The sequence below is a fragment of the Pieris brassicae genome, chromosome 12 (assembly GCF_905147105.1).
Source record: "Pieris brassicae chromosome 12, ilPieBrab1.1, whole genome shotgun sequence".
Taxonomy (NCBI): domain Eukaryota; kingdom Metazoa; phylum Arthropoda; class Insecta; order Lepidoptera; family Pieridae; genus Pieris; species Pieris brassicae.
In genome coordinates, this window is record NC_059676.1 from 9443734 (window position 1) to 9463674 (window position 19941).

The 19941-nt window shown below is 33.0% G+C and overlaps 1 protein-coding gene across 3 annotated transcripts in view; it reads left to right on the plus strand.

Moving 5' to 3' along the window:
• The window catches only part of LOC123717389 (synaptotagmin-7), a 178759-nt gene that overhangs the window by 27077 nt on the left and 131741 nt on the right, over window positions 1–19941 (plus strand). For 2 of the 3 annotated variants that reach the window (XM_045673354.1, XM_045673352.1), the window contains exons 2-3: window positions 7830–7953; window positions 8018–8138. The exons of the other annotated variant lie outside the window; for it this stretch is intronic. In XM_045673354.1, the coding sequence (XP_045529310.1) occupies window position 7953; window positions 8018–8138 (122 nt within the window). In that variant the 5' untranslated portion in view covers window positions 7830–7952. The remainder of the gene's footprint in view (window positions 1–7829; window positions 7954–8017; window positions 8139–19941) is intronic. 3 annotated transcript variants of the gene reach the window in all.

A 19941-nucleotide genomic window follows, 5' to 3' on the forward strand; every position in this document is an offset into this window, starting at 1 on the left:
TTGACTCCCATTACAAATTCCATAAAACCCCGAAGTCTAATCTCAGTTTTACTTTTATGGCCCTTAAAACGGACATCAAAACCTAACCCTAAACCCCTCGCACTAGACTTTTACGTTACGTTACTCGAACGTAATAAAACGATTTACAATGTAAACCAGTGAAGACAAAACATTAAAAATACTACAGCAGTGTATCACAAATTCGTCTATTTTAAAGCCTTCGGTATTGTGGCTAATTTGGGGGCTATGAGCTGTTATATGACCCAGAAGTTCTTGATGAATTATTAATAGTTTCCGAATATTATTAGGGGCTTATCTGTAGACAAATTTATGAACTAAATGAAATATTACTCTTGTACAAGGGCTTATTATTTTAAAATACATCTTAGAGGCTATCTCCCTAACAATTGGCTGATTACATGGTTGGTCATGATTGAAGGTGTACTATAAATCAATTTTAGTAGATTTTACCAATCGTCTCTTTAGGTCTGGGCCTTAGATGTCTGAATCTGTTTTATGATCATTTTTCAATCTAATAGTCTAATAGGCGATCAACACAAGCCGTCGACTTTTTGTATCTAAAGCAAGCCGGTTTCCTCACGATGTTTTCTTCACCATTCGAGCGAATGTTTAATGCTCACTGAAAAAGAAAGTCCATTGGTGCACAGCCGGGGATCGAACCTCAGGGATGAGAGTCACACGCTGAAGCAACTAAGCCAACACTAGCTCAACGTCGGATTATAATAATAATATTTTTATTTATTTTCTCCCATAAAACATTTACAACAATAAGATTACAGTTGAGACGGTATTGGGAGACGGGTTTCCAAACTAGATAAGAACTTGTGATATGGATAACCATAGTAACTTGTTTATGATGTAGTCCTTATAAAGGCATACATGAGAAATTTGAAATTTGCAGCTCTGTAACTGTATATTGTACAAAGGATAACTGCTGTTAAAATTACTACAGACGACGTAATACATGCTAAATATATGCTGCGTGATTATAAAGTACTAGTTTGTCGTAGTGGAAAGTCTACTATGTCGGACTATAAATATATTTTTGTTATCAAACTTTTATTTTCCTTGGTTTTCTTAGTTTTTAATTACTTCCGTTCTTATTATTAGAGACACACTCGCATTCATAATCTAATCAATAGATTACATTTAACAACGAATATATATCTAATATATTTTGTTTAGATTGTCAGAGTTTTGACAGATTTTTTATGTATATTTATTACAGTTTGGGTGATCTTATTGTTTTATTAGGAATCCCTTTTTTGTAAATGTTATATAGCTTATGTCAGTCAATAAATATGCTAATGGTGAAATAATTTTTGAAATCGGTCGAGTAGTTTTTGTGTGAAAGCATTACAAACATACGTACAAAACACAAATGTTTCCTCTTTATAATATTAGTATAGATTAGCTTATAAAGATAAATTATAGATATAGTTGCTGTAATATGAAGAGTGGATCATAAATCTTTTTGTAAATAATTATTTTGTACGTGTGTATATCACTGAACTACTCTTAAACAGCTGGACCGATTTGAATGGTTTTTTTTTGTATGGCACCCTGGATAGTTTATATCCACAAATCAGACCGTGTGATAGCGCTGCAGTCGGTACTTTTATACTTTGTTTAATATCCTAATCGCTAATAATCTAATCGCTTGAAATATGCAGGAGAACGTTTGTTGCATTATATAAAAATGGTAAAAAAATATGATTTAGATTTTTAACAAAAACTTTTATACACTCAAAAATTAGTATCTTTTTGACTTAACTAATAGAAAACCGTTTAAATTCAATTCACAATACGGTCATTTAATTTCCAGCATTTTTGTAATCGGCAAATCTATTGTTTTTAACGACTTCCACACAAGCGTGATATCTAACCCTAACTTTACGTCTGCTTGTAACTGTTACTATATACTGTACACTAATAAATGTATATCATTTGACATCTGACATCTCATGAACGGACCGTATATTTAACTAAAATGTAAATAGAACACGGAACTTTTAGAACCGTAACTTATACGTTGGAACATACGACATTAACTCGGTGAATCAATGTGAAGGTGCATAACGAACTGAGTGGTACAATATTGCAACTCTACACAAAGGACTTACTTCGCTGTGAAAACTGAGCTTTCGACCCAGTTCAAATTCATTCCGAGTCGATTTTCTTGTTGAGTTTTCTCAATAATTTTGTCATTAGAGATTTAGATTTTGAGGTCACGTCCGAGTTAAGATCCGCGTTTGTGGTGGTTTTCTATGTTTTTTAAAGAAAATTGCACAGTTTTAAGGCAGATAATTTTGTCTGTGTTTGGCCTTTGTATATGTTGTAATTAGTCAACAGACGTTCAATTGTATGATGCCTAGCCATAAAAACGTTGTAGGGCCACTGATTTATTTATATATTTTATAACCTTCTCATCTCACTACTAGAATTGAGGATAGCCGTTACAGAGAAGGTAAGAGAAGATAGTAAAAATGGTTTGTTTAATCGTAGATAAGTTCCTCTTTGTTGACGATTCTTAAGGGAACATCATTAAAATATGTACATAGTAACGCTTAGTTCTGAGACACATTATCCCTAGACAGTCTAAATACTATATTATCTATGAAATGAAAACATGGCCAACTCGCGTGTTAAGCCTAGATGTCATGTAATAGCCTGTATTTTATGAAGTCTTGGCAGCTACACTCCCGCTTTGTGCCAAGATATGTTCATGAAATGAACTGTACTGAATATTCGTTTAATTAAAAATACTTTCGATGTTTGTTACCGATATAATTAGGATTTTTTCGTATTTAGATGCATTAGGAATTGATTTTTTTATTAGGTGTGTGTATGTAGAAGGTATCGAATAATTGTTTAACACTGCAAAGCGTCGGTCTATACGAAACTTCGATTTAAAGTTTAATATTTTATTATTTTTGCCGATTATTTTTTAAAGTTATCTAATTAAAATAAGCTATATTATATTGGAGGCGTGTGATGATTTTATTTCAGATATCTGAATATGTCCCTTGGTCACGGCATCACTATTCTTGTTGTGTTTATTTCTCAGGGAAAGAGTCTTATAAAAGAAAAAAATAAGCAAGTTGCGCGGAAAATTAGAAAATTTAAGAATACTTAACCGCCATATTAAGTAATCATGACTTTTGTTACCATAGCAAATTAGTGCATAGCGCTTTTACAATTCAAACTTTTTGGTGTAACCTTATACGCGCCAGAAACAAAGAAGGTTCTATATCATAAAGTATTAGAATAATAAACACTTTCTTTCTGAAATATACTTTTAGTTAATTATACCAATTCAAGATCAATATTCATAGTTTAAGACAGGGCAACGTGTATCGGGTCCGCTAGTATTAATTAAGAGTTTTAGGGCGTCCCAGGCGTAATAGGCTAAATTTCACTTAACATGAGGTAGGATTGGGGCCAAACGTTTATCCAGCTTTGTATAAAAAAAGCTTTTGTAAATAATGTTAATAATAAATTGGCTGCAGAATAGTGTTTTGTTTCCCTTAATTAAATCTGAAATCAGGTCTGTTGTGTCTTTGTAACAGTTTTTTATAAAGCCCTGAATGTTTAATTAAAAATACGTTAAATTGTTCAGTTTCAATTACAATTTTCATGCACAGTTCACGAGTTATTAAACGTGTAAGCTTATACGGCTTGTAAATTATTTTTCTGATTACACAACACTTTTGTTTTTGGCTTATAACTCGTACTTTTTAATATGGGGATTCTGTTAGCAATTTTTAATGAGAGTAAAAATGCATTGGCCAAGTTGCTGTAATATAAAAAATACATTTTGTTATCATGGAATGCGATCAAACGACCAGTGGCCTAGTGGCTTCAGTGTGCGAATCTCATAGCTGAGGTCGTAGGTTTGTGCCCCAATTGACTTTCTTTCTATGTGCGCAAGTCAACAGCGTGTGTCAGGCACGTATGGCTGATCACCGACTAGTCTATTAGATTCAAAATAAAACAAAAACAGAAATGTGACACATGTATTAACTTTTACGACATGCCGGTTTCTTCACAATGTTTGCCTTCGCAGCAGTAAGTGTTTATTGGGTATATAGAAAATTATATTGGGGCAAAGCCGCGATTCAAACGCAGAACCTCAATATTAATAAACTTTTTTTCTTGTATGACGTGAAAATGCGCTTGCGCAGGTCCGCGCCAAGGATATCGAGCTTGACGCGGGGACTGTGGGGTTGGGTCTACACTCAAATTCCTCTGCTATTCAGAGGGGTAGCGAGACCCACCCACTAAAAACACCTCAGCCCTTAAGATGGGCTCTCGGGGTTTGCCAGGCAAATCTTAATACACTGGACCAACATTAGTGGTATGCGGTATTAATATAATGTATACGACTTCTGTTGGTATATAAGAAATATAAAAGACTTGGCGCATGCATCGTTGAAAGTACACGGTACGCTTACTCGAGAGTAAGATGAACCCACTGAAAGCGCCCCACGCATACTCTCCAAGCGTCCTTTGCATTTTACTACGGCCCTCTGCCAGGTTTGTGATAAAAAAGTTAGTAGTACTACTAGGTCCTAAGTACTAGCAGGATATACCGCAAATTAGATCAAAAATTGAAAAAAAACAATTTTTTAAACGGATTAAAGCTATTTGTATTATTATCGACTCATAATTATTTACAAAATTTTAAATTTTCCGACATTTCGCGTGCTTTACAGCGTGCGTGGTGACGGTGACTGAAGACAAAAGGTGTTGAAGGTCAAAAGTATCACAGCTGTAGAGAAAGTTGTGTTATCTGTATTTATTTCCCCGGAGTTGGTATCGACGAAAAGATGACGGGTTTTTGCAGAAATGACTCACAGTGTCCTCTATTTTCGCAGTTTGTTTGTCTTGGGGTTTTAATAGAAAAAAATTGTTTTCTTTCAATGTCAACTTTATTTGTTTGAACGGCTATAGTAATAGTGTAACCACACCTCCAATCTGTGTCTACAAAGCACTACGATGACGTCATACCCTGAAACGTGGTAACGACGTTAATTCGACCGCGAAGGATACATAAAGTTTCTTGGCCTTAGCCACTGGGGCAGTATATTCAGTAGTTATACTGGTCGAGGAAGGACCCTTTAGTTGGGATGAATTGTTCTCCATTGTTCTTCGACAATAGTAAAAATATATTAAAAGCGTTATTAAAATATTCACTTATTAAGTATTTTGAATTTCCAAGACTACTAAATGAAATAAATAAAATAAATCAATAGCGCTACAACCTTTTTAGGTCCTGGGCCTCAGATTTCTGTATCAGCCTTCTGTGCCTGACGCAAGCCGTCGACTTTTTTGGGTCTAAGCGCAAGCTGGTTTCATCACGATGTTGTCCATCACCGTTCGAGCTAATGTTAAATGCGCACATAGAAAGAAAATCTATTGGTGCTCAGCCGGGGATCGAACCTACGACCTCAGGGATGAGAATCGCACGCTGAAGCCACTAGAAATGATAGAACACTAATATGTAACACTACACTTATAAGTAAAATGTTATGACATATGTTTGTAAAAATAAAAGCAATAAAATCATGAAAATTCCAAGTAATAATAAACTAGCAAGTATTGCTAACTGCACGATGTGAATATATACTAAAATTTTCATGTACATTAAAGCTTTGAACTGAAGAACATACTTCAATGGAATATAATTCCTGTAGTATACAAAAACTGATATTATATTACCGATATAAACGAACACTTGAGAAAACTCGTTAAAATTGTAATATACCATAAATCCATACTATTAATCACCAAAGTGAAATATTGTGTTAAAGTACTAACAATCTCGTGGAATATTGCAGAGTGCGGCAGCTGGACTCAGTGCCGTCAGTTAATCTAATTATAAATTCATCTAATAATTTCTAATTGTAGAATAATTTTAATTAAATAAGAAAATAACGATACGAAATTGAATTTGGCCAATTAGACTAATTTTTTGACTAAATCAACAGTTTTAAAACCTCTGATTAGGCCCAAAACTTAATTAAATAATTTAAAGTCACCGTTAACAACGACTCGAAGTCGAAAGCCAATTTGGAATGGTTGGCTTTTGTAGACAAAATTCATGAAATATACTAAAAATATGCAAAATAATCCAAAACATTTGAATATTATATGAAAGAGTATGCATAATTCATTATTTCCATATTTCGTTTTCGTTATTTTAACAATAAAAAGGATCTCTGCTTCCGTCGTATCATTTTTAAATCGACTCGTCCTTCATAGTTTAAAACGTAGTAACAGGTGAAGTTACAGTTAATAACTATTATAATGTAATATTAAATATATTATACATGTTTTAATATCTATATATATATATATGCGTGTTTGACTTCTCTCCACTATAAGAAGAGTAATATTCTTAACTGAGGCTAGAGGTGGACAACAACATCCAAGTGTGTGAGATTACAATAACCCTGAGTGGTCGCACTTGGTTTGTTCAATAACATGTCATATGTGTGCGTGTAGATTGACTAATATTTAATATTTTCTTTTGATTACCAAATGTCTTTGCTTAAAAAATCGTGATTTTAAAGTTTTTTCGTAATCGGGTCAATGCTTCTTGGTTTGGATATATATTAACCTAATGTTTTGTTATCACTCTCGTATCACTCACGGTTTAAATTTGTCAACTATTGATGGGCGATCATTTATTTCCAAAACACAAATATACTGTATTAACAATATTCTTAACCTACATAATAATAATAAATAAATTGATAAACAAAAATTTAAAGGACGTGTGCCATTCACACATGGCAGAAGTGAATTTTTAATAATTTTAGTTACAAGATAATGAGATGAATGTATTTTTAATTTTTAAGTTTGATATCAACACTAAAATGGTTAATAAAGTTTTATATAATGAATAATATGTAATTTAGACTTTTTTGACTTTATAATTAAAGTTGGAAAGTCGATGAAACAAACAACACAGTGAAAAGAGACAGACAATAAATTATAAGATTAAACGTCGGAGAAAATTAGATAGGAAACACTATACAATGTCTAAATTTTAAATTAGTGTATTAAAAAGTTTTCACATCCAAAAGTGATGAATTTATGAAATTGATAAATTTTATCTCTTATTTTTTTGTGCATCAATGTTTTTTTTAATTAATAACATGATCAAATACACAAACAACTCTTATGAATTTCTGTGTCAGTATCTTTTTACTGTCGCTGTTTGGTTTCATCGACTTTCAAATCACAAGAATGCTAAAGAAGTTTTTTACTTCAAAAACTAACTAACTATTAACTATTTTTGTAGTTTTTTCTATAAAAAAACTGCTAATGCTCGTTCTATAGAAGGCATCGATATTTTACATATAGGGCCCTAGTAACAATTATAAATAGTCCATTAAAATGTTACTTGGGCTGAACATTTTTAGAGGACGCTATTTTGTTTATTTGTTAGTGGGAGTAGTTAGTTTGTGGGATTGGCGCAGTTGTACATCGGCCGCCATCTTGGAAAAAGGGGTGAAAACACGTTTTTGGCTATATCTCCTAAACTATCCATCGTACAAAAATTTTAAAGACATATTTTTTAGCTAATCATTTTCCCTACAGTTATGGTTGTATGTTTTTATTATAACTAACTACAAAATTCAAAAAGTTATGACTAAAATAGTAAATCAAAATAAACTTTTTTCTTTTGATTTATAACTTAATAAACGTTTATATACATATATATATATATATATATATAACCTTTTAAATACACTCAAAGGCAAATGAAACCTTAAGGAATATTTTATGTTGATTAATAGATTAAAATGAAAAGCATCGATTAAGTACTGTGATAAAGAAACAGAGAGAAATTTTTGATTATTTTGTTATTGTTGAAATATCTACGCGTGTTACTGTTGCCAAATTAATGTGTTGTTTGAAAAAGTAAGTTTCGAGTGTTTGGTTTTATTTTTTGGTTCGACCCCGTCTATAATTTATGGTTTTTTAGTGTCGTCACAAGAGTCAACGATGACGAAGAATTTTTTGACCGTCACAAATATTGTCAATGAAGGCATCAAGGGGAGCAAAATCACCAAACTGGGACTTTCCAAATATCTGTCACAATCACTGTAAGTGTTCTAGATTTAGTAATAGAATTTAGGTTAAGATGTAGTCACGTAGTCCTGGATGGCGTGGCTGTGGCTTCTCAACAAGCAGAAAATATCGGAGCAGTGAGGTCGCTCCGCGAAGCGTGCCAAGTGCCCAGGAAACTTCTAAGCTTCTTGAAGGAGCTAGGCTGGCTAATTAGGCAGGACTTTACGCACAACGGATGAAATGGGCGTCTTAGTGTGGAAAGTGATCCCACACTACATATATAAATAAAGATAAATAATGCAATGCACTTAGGGACTATAAAATGTATGTATTATATATAGTAATAATAAAAAACTCCAATACAATACAGTATTTACAATATTCTAATAATAACAATTGTTCGAATTACATAATTTCAATTTAATAATTTTTTATGAAGATGATCCCAAATATTTTTTCTCGGCCGATCGTCATTTATTTATTAGTTGAGTCATTGTTGTGTTTTACTCGGGTTACGTTAAACAAATTTTTATTTTGATATATTCTTTTTGTTAATTATAATTGATAATAGTTACATCCACTATTAAGAATATTATAGTGAGTGTTGTGTGCGTTTTGAGAACTATCGTGAGGCAAGGTATTAGCATCAGTCTAACCTTTCTTTGTTCCCAAACTAATAGAATTTCTCCAAATCCTTACGGCTGATAATATTGTGTGCCTTTCTTCCTGGTAAGAAGATATTGTAACGAGGTATGTACTCAGGACTTATTATTCTAGTATAAGATTGTGTATCGACGGCCACCGAACCGTTCTTTGTGGTACATAATTTTTTTTACCTATCCAGGTAAAATAAAATAGGTAACTAAAATAAATTTAAAAAGTTTGGTCCCTGTGACAGTGTACCTTTAATGTCGCATCTTTTATTATTCGTTAAGCGAGAAATGCACCAGCTCTGAGGTCACTGATACTATATTCCAGCTAATTCAAATATTTTATGTGTTGAATCCCACTCACCAGCGTTTCTCCTTAAAAATGCAAAATTAATGAATGTTAATTTTTTTCATTTATCGAACAGTTCCTTTATCATGCGTACTAGATTATTGTTCGATCGTTTTCAATTCCATCTTCGATTGATTTTCATAGCTTTAAAGATAGCTTTTAATGCAATTAAGTATTTTTTTCAAAAAACTCAATTAAATACTCTTCCACAAGTCCACGTCAGGCAGTCCCTGCCGCGCACCACCGCTATTTAGAATCTGCTGCCTACTGAAGTATTTCTAAACCAATTTGGCGTAGGATCCTTCAAAGACCGTACTAGTTCTTAAAACGGCAACGCACTCGCGAGCAATCTAGTATTGAGAGTGTCCATATATCATTTAACATCAGGTGAGCCTCCTGCCCATTTTCGTTTGTTCTGTAAAAAAATTCTGATAATTCCGGATCATTAGCAGGCACCGATATTAGGCCTCCTTTGCCTCGAAGGCTTTACGCCTTTTAATTGTATATAATTAAACAAAACTAAAAACTAGTCTATATACGTAATACCAATAAAATCAAATCATGGCTGTTATTTTGCTATAGACTTCTCTTTGGAAACGTTTCGGGCTTATATAAAACACACTTATAAACTTATAGTTACTATGGTTACCACCATTTTCACATCAATAACCATTACCATGAAAATAATAAATATATGTTTCGTTTGTGTTTTATATAAGCCAGGTCCCATAACTTTTAGGCCTTCGAAAAGGTATAGCATCCAACATCACCTACATTTCTGAAGGTCCTAAATAAAAAGTTTTTAAAGTTTAAAATTGCCTTAATATGCGTTTTGCATAACATTCATTCCGTTACAAACGGTTTCTCCATGGTTGGTGGCATTATGCCAAAGCCAACAAGTTGTAAATTCACTTTTTAATACCTAATAGCTTGAAGACGTAGTTTGATGTATCTTTATAGTAAGTGCAAGACTAATTTTGGAATCATCCTAATTCGTAAGGGCATCGAGAGACCTCGGGGCAATAAAAGAGTGGCACCCTGGCCCTAAATATTAATAAAATAAAAAATCAAATCTTTCAGTCAATTTTTTCAATTAATAATTAATTGTGAAACCAAGTAGATTCTTTGTGTGTGTAGATTCGTGAACCAAGTATTTAACAAACATAAAAAATATCAAAAGACAAGTTGTTTACTAGTGTTTACCAGTCAGAATTTAAATTACGAAGTCTCTTTTGTTGTTATCGGCCTTGAGGCCTGGTAATTGAAGGTTGGAATTGGGCTATCAAAAAATAATTGGCGCTACAATACATGGTGTTGGCTTCTTCTGTATCCTGTGTTTGATAGTTATTTATCTAATTACAAGTAGGTGATCAGCTAGGTCATTACAAGTAGGTGTCTATCTCAGAGTTATTAACTACGATGACTATTGCAATACTGAAATCTAGAAGCAAATGAGGTCCAAGTTTTTAATATTACCTTGAGACATTTTTCTGTTTTCTAATACACGTAAAAGTTCTTTAAAAGGTAGAACAATGCTTCTAAAAACACACAAAAACATATTCCATATGACACAAGGCACCTCACACAGACAAAGCCTTTGCGCGATGGCTTTGTTCAGAAGAAGTAATTGCGAGACTGTTGTTTTTATTAGAAAATGGAAATTTTAAATAACAGATGTGGTAGGAGATTTTGAGTAGCTTATGTAGAATTGATATAGTAAAATCAACGTCAGGACGTTTAACTAGATAATGCGTTATGATGAAAATAAAAAAATTAATTTTTTTTATTTTAAAATGTTGACTATGCTAACTTCAGGGTGTTGGTTTTTTGTGACGGTGTGCGCGCGCATCGTACAAATTTACTCTCATCATTTTCCCCTAAAACGCCAAGAGTAGAACAACCTCAAAAAAGCGCCCAACGTGACAACAATTATAATTATGCACTTTCAACGTAAGAATCCCAATCATCCAAAACCAGACAATTATTCTGAATTATGCATTGAAAACAAAACTGAAAAATAAAGACAAATGGAAAAATATGAAGGAGGCTTTTATAAGGGGCCATACAATACTAGCCCACAAAAAATAACTTAAATTTTTAAAACTTATACGAGTACTAACTCAACAAATACTGATACTAAGAAATGTTAATTAACAAATGTTTGTATGGATTCATCAATAAAACTCTAATAATAATGAAGAATGGATACAATCAACAAGATAAGCTTCACTTATATTTTTATTATTAAATTTGATTAAAAAATCAATATCTATGAACAGCATTTTATATATAATATATATTACTTTAGATTAGATTATTTTTAATTTGAAATTAACTGTGTTGACCTAGTGGCTTCAGCGTGCGACTCTCAACCCTGAGGTCGTAGGTCCAATCCCCGGCTGGGCACGAATGGATTTTCTGTCTATGTGCGCATTTAACATTCGCTCGAACGATGAATAAACATATCCTGACGAAACCGGCTTGCCTTAGACCCAAAAAGGCGTGTGTCAGGGAAAAAATTGCCTATTAGATTGACAAATGATAATGAAACAGAAACCAAAATCTGAGGGCCACAGCCACACTTTTTCTTAACTTTTGAAATGACGATTGACATTGGGTAATAAAGAGTAACATGTTTTGAAGTATATTAAATTTAAAACCGCTTTAATATTAACAGAATTCTCCTAGAAAATTTAATAAAAGCCTCCGTAACAATATCTCCTTTATAGTCAGCCTCCATTAATAAGTAGCTAATATCATGTTAAATTGATATTAATTGCAATTATGTTGATATTAAAATGTTTCCAAGCTTACCTTGAGGATACATCGTACACGTACGTGTGTGTTATCAATGAAGGCATTTTCATCACTAACAAAGAATATTCGATTACATTATAGGAAATATTCTCCTTGGCACAATGTCAATCCTAGAGCTATTCTATCGCTTCCAGGGGTGACTCCACTTTTTCAAAATAGAGAGAGCTTAGAGCTTCCCTTCATTTGACCCATGGCAGAGACACAAACAGTGGAAGGTACTCTCTGTTCGCCAAATGTTCATTCTTGACACAATTCTACGCAAACACTCGCTTATCAACTATGACCAACACTTCAAAAATAAGCGTAGAAAAGTCAGACGCACTACAAAACCCTTTCGCACAAGTTATGCCAATAAATTATTCTGTTTTTTGAGTGATTACTTATAAAGAACAAAATATGAGTGCAAAAAGACGGTTGCACTGTGAAATAATGCTAACCACGATGAAATAGTTGAAAATAATGTTGACACTAAATTTTATGTTAGATGTTAGGTAATAGTTTGTACTATAATAATGTAAAATTTATTAGATTAACCATTAAGTAATAATACATACATTGGCACACACTCACACACATACACAGGTTAGGTGATAATTTACAGTATGATAGTGTAAAGTTTACTAAATTAACAATGTATGTATTATTATATACATTGACAGACACTCACATACACACACTCGCAAACATATATACAATGTCGGTCAACATTTTTCCAGAGGGTTACATCAGTTTAAGCAGAGCTGGCCTAATGGCTTGAACGCGCGTCTTTGTAACCCGAAGTCGTGTTTTCGGATCACAGTACTGCCAATGAGATTTATGAAGTTAAGTTTGAGGTCGCGATCTTTTAGCGCGTTAGGGAAAAATGTTTTTAGTACATTTTTACTATGCGCGCGCACATTGTCACAAAAACCGACACCGTGAAGTTAGCATAGTCAACATTTTAAAATAATTTTTTTTTTGAATTATGTAGAAATATTTTTTTACATTGAAATAAACTTTATTTAACTAAATAATGCGTTATAATAAAACTTTCAATATATTAAATACCGTTTTTCTATTGGTAGTGTCATTTTTCTACAAACGAAGAACAAAATTTTTGAAAAGATTTTTATCTTGTTTTAAAAGAAGTTCTTCTTCTAACTTCTAACGCGTGTACATAAATAAATACACACACATATTTCTTTATATGTGCGCAATTAATATCGTTAGGAAGGCTGTATGCCTTAGACCGAAGTAACGACAAGTGTGACAAGCAACCAAGCTAATCTAGAAACCAGAGGAGCTGAAGTGTTAGTTTTCTTTAGCAGTTTATTTTAGGAAATATCATTTACAGGTGTATCAATAAATATACACCTCATAATTACGTATACCTTGGTCCATTTTCAACCCAGCCACAAAGAGCGTCAAATATGAATTGTCAAATTCACGTCGTAATCAATTTCAATTAAACATAAATTAGTGATACAATTTTGCTTACTATTTGCGGTTCGCCCAACTTATCAATTCTAAAATTTACCAATATCTCGTAATTTCAAGTTATTTCGCTCACATATGAATTATGGTAATAATTTCAAGCACTGCTCGTGGTTAGACACGCGGCTTTCGACTTTAAGTTTATGCGTTCAAATCCCGTACCTATGTTAAGATGTAATTATACGATGCATATATTAAGATGCCTAGTTGGAGTATTCTTAGACACAGAAAATTAATACAAGCTGATCGCCATTATAAAATGGGTAGGTGGTAAAAGGGTATTTTTTTTTAAAATAAGTCATGCCAAAAATAGTAGCCACGCTTATGACTACGAGGGCACATAATCTTCCAACCAATTTTCAGACATATTACACACAAAATTTTTCTCAGGAGATATATCATCATAATTGATTCAACACTGACAATTTTATATAGAAAATGATAACAGATTTAAAACTTTAAGTCAAAGTCAAAAATCATTTATATAGGCAACACAATCTACACTTATGAACGTCAAAGAAAAACTTTACATTAAATGCTTCTAATTTTACATTTTACAGTCTAAAGTCAACTCTCAGCATTTTAATTTTGCACGTTTAGAAGACTTGTTAACGGTCATTATTAAAATGAAATCTATTTAAAACTCCCTTACAAGTTAAACAAATTTAGAGCACTCGGCACAAAAAAGCGCTCTCCATTCAAGTAGCCGTAATTTAATTAAGTCAAGTTTCTTTGATTTACTCTCAACCACTTTGCGTTGAAATAACTTAATGCTTATTCATTATTGATAACGAGAGGTCGAGTGTCTGGGGAAGCAGCCGGGCATGGAGTAATCTTCGGTAATTTTATCGACGTTCTTTGATTTATTTGCGAGACTTTTGTGTTTCATAAATGGCGCGCTTTTTCATACAACAAAAGCAGGGACGGTTTAGTAATTCCGATATTTTTTCAACTACACTTCTGGATGCCTCGTAACCCCTAAAGCCCCTTACCTAATATAACCGCGGTTTCACATGTCTGGGATTCAAATGTCCCGTTTCGGGGTCGATATTTATTTATCTGTTGATATATTTTAGATATGTTTTTGGATGAATTTGAGCAGTGTTGGCCTGCTTCAGCGAGCGACTCTCATACCTGAGGTCGTAGGTTCGATCCCCGGCGGTGCACAAATGGATTTTCTTTTTTGTGCGCATTTAACATTAGCTCGAACGGTGAAGGAAAAAATCGTGAGGTGGTGCTGATCACCTACTTGCCTATTAGTTTAACATATGATCATACAGAAATCTGAGGCAAAGACTATAAAAAAAAGTTTGTAGCGCCATTGATTAATTAATTTATATATTAGATGTACATTTGAAATCTTTATTAGGTACATACGTTTTTCCTGTTTCTAATCGTAACAGGTTGGTGTTTATTTAGTTAAATAATACCTAAACATAATAATTAAATATAGCGTGTGTCGAGCAATACGACTGCATTCACTCTTTTAGCAATTCAAAGCCACAGGACAGTTGTCGGGCACTCCTAAGAAGGCTGGGATGCGAATTGATTCATGTTATTGAAGTCTGACTTAATAAGTTTTAGAATTCAGTTTTGCAAAGAGGATCATCCCAGCTCCTTTGAAGCTACAAGGCAAATTAAACCTGGGTTAGATGTTAGCCACACGTTTCTCGAAACTGTTAATTCCGCAATCTCGTAGTTTGTAGAATAAGGATTTTATTTTTTGTGAGCAGACGAGAGAAACGCTGGAAGAGCTACACTTGTTATCATTATATAAATCATACGCGTGACGAACTAGAGATCATGTCATTATTATAAGTACAAATATGTACCGTAAAAACAATGTACGAAGAGTTAATTATAACAAAAATCATCGTATCCCTAACTTTCTTACTAACTACTAACTGACGTGAGACTTATCTTAAATTATCGTGATTTATGTGTATTTTTACTTTCTATCTTTAATGTATCTTTAATATTTTATTCCTGTTTAGTTTTTGTTTTAATAAATGTGTATTACATGTATTTGCACTACTTGCCTATCTTATGTAATTTAATACATTTTTTATTCTTTACTCACAATTGCCTGGAAGAGATCGCTCGAAAGCGATAAGGCCGCCAGTTGCCCTCCTTTTGATTTAATTATGTTAATTTTTATTTTTATTTTGTAGTGTAACGAAGTGTAAATAAATAAAATAAATAAAAATCATGATATTTTTTATCAACTTCAGCAAACAGCAATTTGAATCACCGACCACCAGTCACTTTTCGAGCAGCTTGATCGCTTGCGTATAGATATGGGGTCACTCTGCATCTTCTACCTCATTTACACAGGGACACGGAGAGTGGTCAGAGGAGTTGTTTGAATTAATACCTGCTGCTGAGTTTCATCATCATCATGGTCGTCATTACAGAATACGAAATTCCGCCCGTATCACCTCGATGTCCGTCGTTTTGCTGCGCACCACCACTATGCCTTGGTACCCCCTGAAGCACTACTACCAATTCGACTTAGGGCTCTTAAAGAGCTCAACTTTTCAACTATCAACTTTTAAAAGGCTAACAACTTGCGAGCTTTCTGGGAATATGAGTGACTAGAGCCTAGTATAGAGCTTCCTGCCCGTTTGCCTACTATTACATAAAAAAATCTAACTTATTAGGATTAAAGCAGATGTCGTAGCTACGACATCTGCTTTAATCTAATGCTAAAGGTACGAGGTTTTAATCTCAGCGAATCAATTGTTTTTATCTTAAAATATTAATAAAAAAGACGCAAGCTTCATACTTATATATTTGTGATTACTGCCGTTTCAGTACAAGTAATTACTTTGCGTAGTTTCTTTAATAAAAAAATACATATTATATCATTCCCTTAAGCTCCATTAAGTACATCTGACCTTATCAAAGCCCTTCCGTCACTGAATGACCACGAGGCTCATAAATTTTCATTGTATGTCATAAATATAAATGGTTAGTTTTTGGCTTACATCTGTATGGAGAGATTATGAACGCTTTAAGCTGTTCACAGAATCTTATGCTTCAGCTTCGCTTCAGGCAGCGGCTTTTCCGATCTTAAAATAAATATTGGTTGACGAGAAACGATAGCGTTTATGACAAAGGTGGTGTTTTTAAGTGTCCTTGGTCAAGGCCGACTGGTTCTCTATTGTATTGTCTATGGGATTCCTGTGGTTGTGCAGTCCACCACTGGATCTTCCACGTGCAATCTAATCAATTATTTGCTGCCTTTTCCTGTTACGAGATCGTTGGATATCTACTTTTTAAACCTTCCCTGAACTTTCACAAATATTTTAAGATCATAATTAGCGAAATCGGTGCAGCCATCCTTGAGTTTTAGCGAGACAAACGAACAGCAATTCATAGATATATATATATATATATATATATATATATTATTTTATTTCATATGTCTACAAGTTTGCTCAATTTTTATTTGATGCGAAATTAAGATGTTACAAATAGGATTGTATGGAACGGTTCTCCGTGAAGTTCCTTTAAATAAAAAAATACATTATACGTAAAGTATGTTTCTACTGGATTGGTACAGGCTCAGCTGACACCGTATAATAATATTCAGAAATTCCTGAGTTTCGGATAGGGATGATATGCTCGCAATGGTTATACCTGTTATATTGTTGCATTTAGTGACTGCATTTGCGTATTTGAAATCTTTTATAAACGTATAAGTGAGTAGGAATCACACTTCGACGATGAATTTGGCAAAAAATTGCAAGTCAGCAAGTAATTGATCAACCTCTTGTAAAAGTAAGAATAAAAATAAAATACGTTTATTATGGAATATAAGATACACGTATCAATTATTCCAGTACATTAAATTTGTATAGCAGACATCTCTACTTATCGGCAAAGAAGCCAAAGGGTGTAGGCCGAGAGAAAAAGCCGACTTAAAAAACATCGGAACTTATTTATTAGATTGTCCTGGAACTTGCCGTGCGTGCGACTCTGATCCCTAGAGATCGAACCTACGACCTCAGGGATGAGATTCACACGCTGAAGCTATTGGCCAGCACTGCATAACATATAACGCTGCATAACGGCAAAAACTGCCTTAAAAAACGCTCAGTGGTAGAATGACGGACGTCGAGTTAATACTAGTGGAATTTCGTATTCTGCCTCGACGACTGATGATTTTAATTATATTTAATTAACAAATAAGTACTAATGCCGCGTTAGGTTTACATTTTTTATAATAAACCTATTAAATCACTTATTGCAATGAAATTTTGCTTATACAATGCAACTTATTAAGGAACAGATGTTTCATGAAAAACTACTTTTAAACTTGTAAGATTTGTCAAAACTGGCGCAGACTGCGAACTAAGCGATGGAAAATTGCACTGGCAAATTTGAATGATCTGTGTAATTAGGGGCAACTTAATGCATTATTTTACGTTTATTCAGGGTATGAAATCTTTTAACATATTAAAACTTATTTAATGTATACCTCTTGCGGTCAAAATACGCAATTTTACAAATTCCGTCTGTAAAAACCAACCAAGTGGCTCAGGCACCTTGTGTGGCAGAATATGCGAAATTACTATTGTACCACCTTTTTGTACCATATTATTGCCATAAATTATTATTATTATAGCGTGTACGAGTATTTAGACCATAAGTTTAACAACAATTATAAACAACTTAACTTATTATGTTAATATTCTTGTTATTCCATATGTTAGTTATTTTCGACTATGTATTTGCGTGTTGTTCCCACGAGAATGTAAGTGCATGCTCCTATTTCACCATGCCTCCTGCTGATAGAGGATCTTTGACAATCTGAGACGAACCTTAGTTTTAAATTTATTATTATTAATTACTTAAGATGTCATGGGGAACATGGTGTAAGGGTTGCAGCTCCTTACAAACGTTGTGTAAAACAAAAAAAACTTGGCGATTAAAAAGAGTGGCGGAGAGTTTATTGCCAGTTCTCTTCCGTTCTACGCCCTTGATTTGAGAACTGGCAGTAAATGTAAAATTAGAAGCATTTAATGTATATTTATTTTATATTGACGTTCATAAATGTACATTGTGTTACCTATTTTTGACTTTGACTTTTATATGACAGAATGAAAATTAATATGACATTTGCATGCCTATTTTTGTGTGGCTGATTGTTCGGATTTTTATAATTGAATGATATAAATGTACCATTTTCTTTGCAAACGATTTATTTATTAGTAAAAGCTAAAATTGGAATTGATACTATGGAAGTGTAATAACTTTATTTTTTAATTTGTTGTAATATTTATGTTCACCATAATTGTACATCAAAAATGAATAGCTACAAATACTGATTTTTTTTTTCTGTTTTTTTTTTTTGATTTTACTTTAATTATCTATATAACATGATGTAAATAATTTAATAAAATTAATTTTCAAATTGGACTATAAAGACGAATCCATACCAGCTAGAATTTGAAGACACAGCATTTATAATATTAAAATTAGCAATGTAATTAAAAATACAATTAAATAAAAATGTATGTTGCAACTGAGCAACGAAGGCGATTCTCTGAAAACCCATTTTCCGACTGGAAAATCCCATTAAGTTCAGACATGAAAATGCTCAAGTTAAATATCCAAGTATAAAACCATTTGTTATTAAACAGAAAACATAAAAACATTTTAAATAAGATATTTCTCCGACATTTTGTGAAACAATAGCTCAATCGTAGCTATTTTAATTAAAAGTAGTGTTTCATGACTTTCGTAAATTAATTCGGAATAATTCAAACAACTGGTTCAACTGGGCGACACAACATTGTTAATAAAAATTAATAATACTGTTAGTCCATACTTAAAAAAATACATATCAGATGAACTAACAAATTAAACATAGTTAATTCCTAATAATACGTGTTCAGCCATTTGGACTCATTTTGGGTAAAGGCCTTCTGAAGATAAATAACATATTAATACAATCATAATTATTTTTTAAATTGCAATATTTTGAATTTGATTGAAATTCCCTTAAATTCCAACTCATCAGGAATTGGACAAGGATACATTGGGTTACACAGAGTATTCAAAAGAACTGGGGACACTTTGCATAGAGATGTGCAAGTGGACTTAAGCTATAATGGAATATCAAAGGTGGACAGTACAAGAGATATAAAAAATGAAATAAAACTTGTTACAAGCAGACTTGTTACAGGCAGATAAAGCTTTTAGTCGCTCCACTCTTGGGCCGAGACAGGCCAGAACGATCTGGAAAACACCTATGTCGAAAACGGACTTAAGTCAAGAAGTTTATAATTTTCGCTTGTTGTGTGTAAGGAAAAATAATAATAATAATTACTGTTCAGACATCATTTGAACATTGACCAACTGCAGACACGGCTCACGTGACTATTTTAACATTAATAGCTGAAGATGAGTTACACAAGCTCACAAGAATAATATTATGTACGTAAGAATTGGTGTTAGTATTAAGGATGTTATTGCAGACCTCACGTACTATATATTCATGTGTTAGGGTACGTCAGTACTAAAGGATCCGTAGGGTTGTTA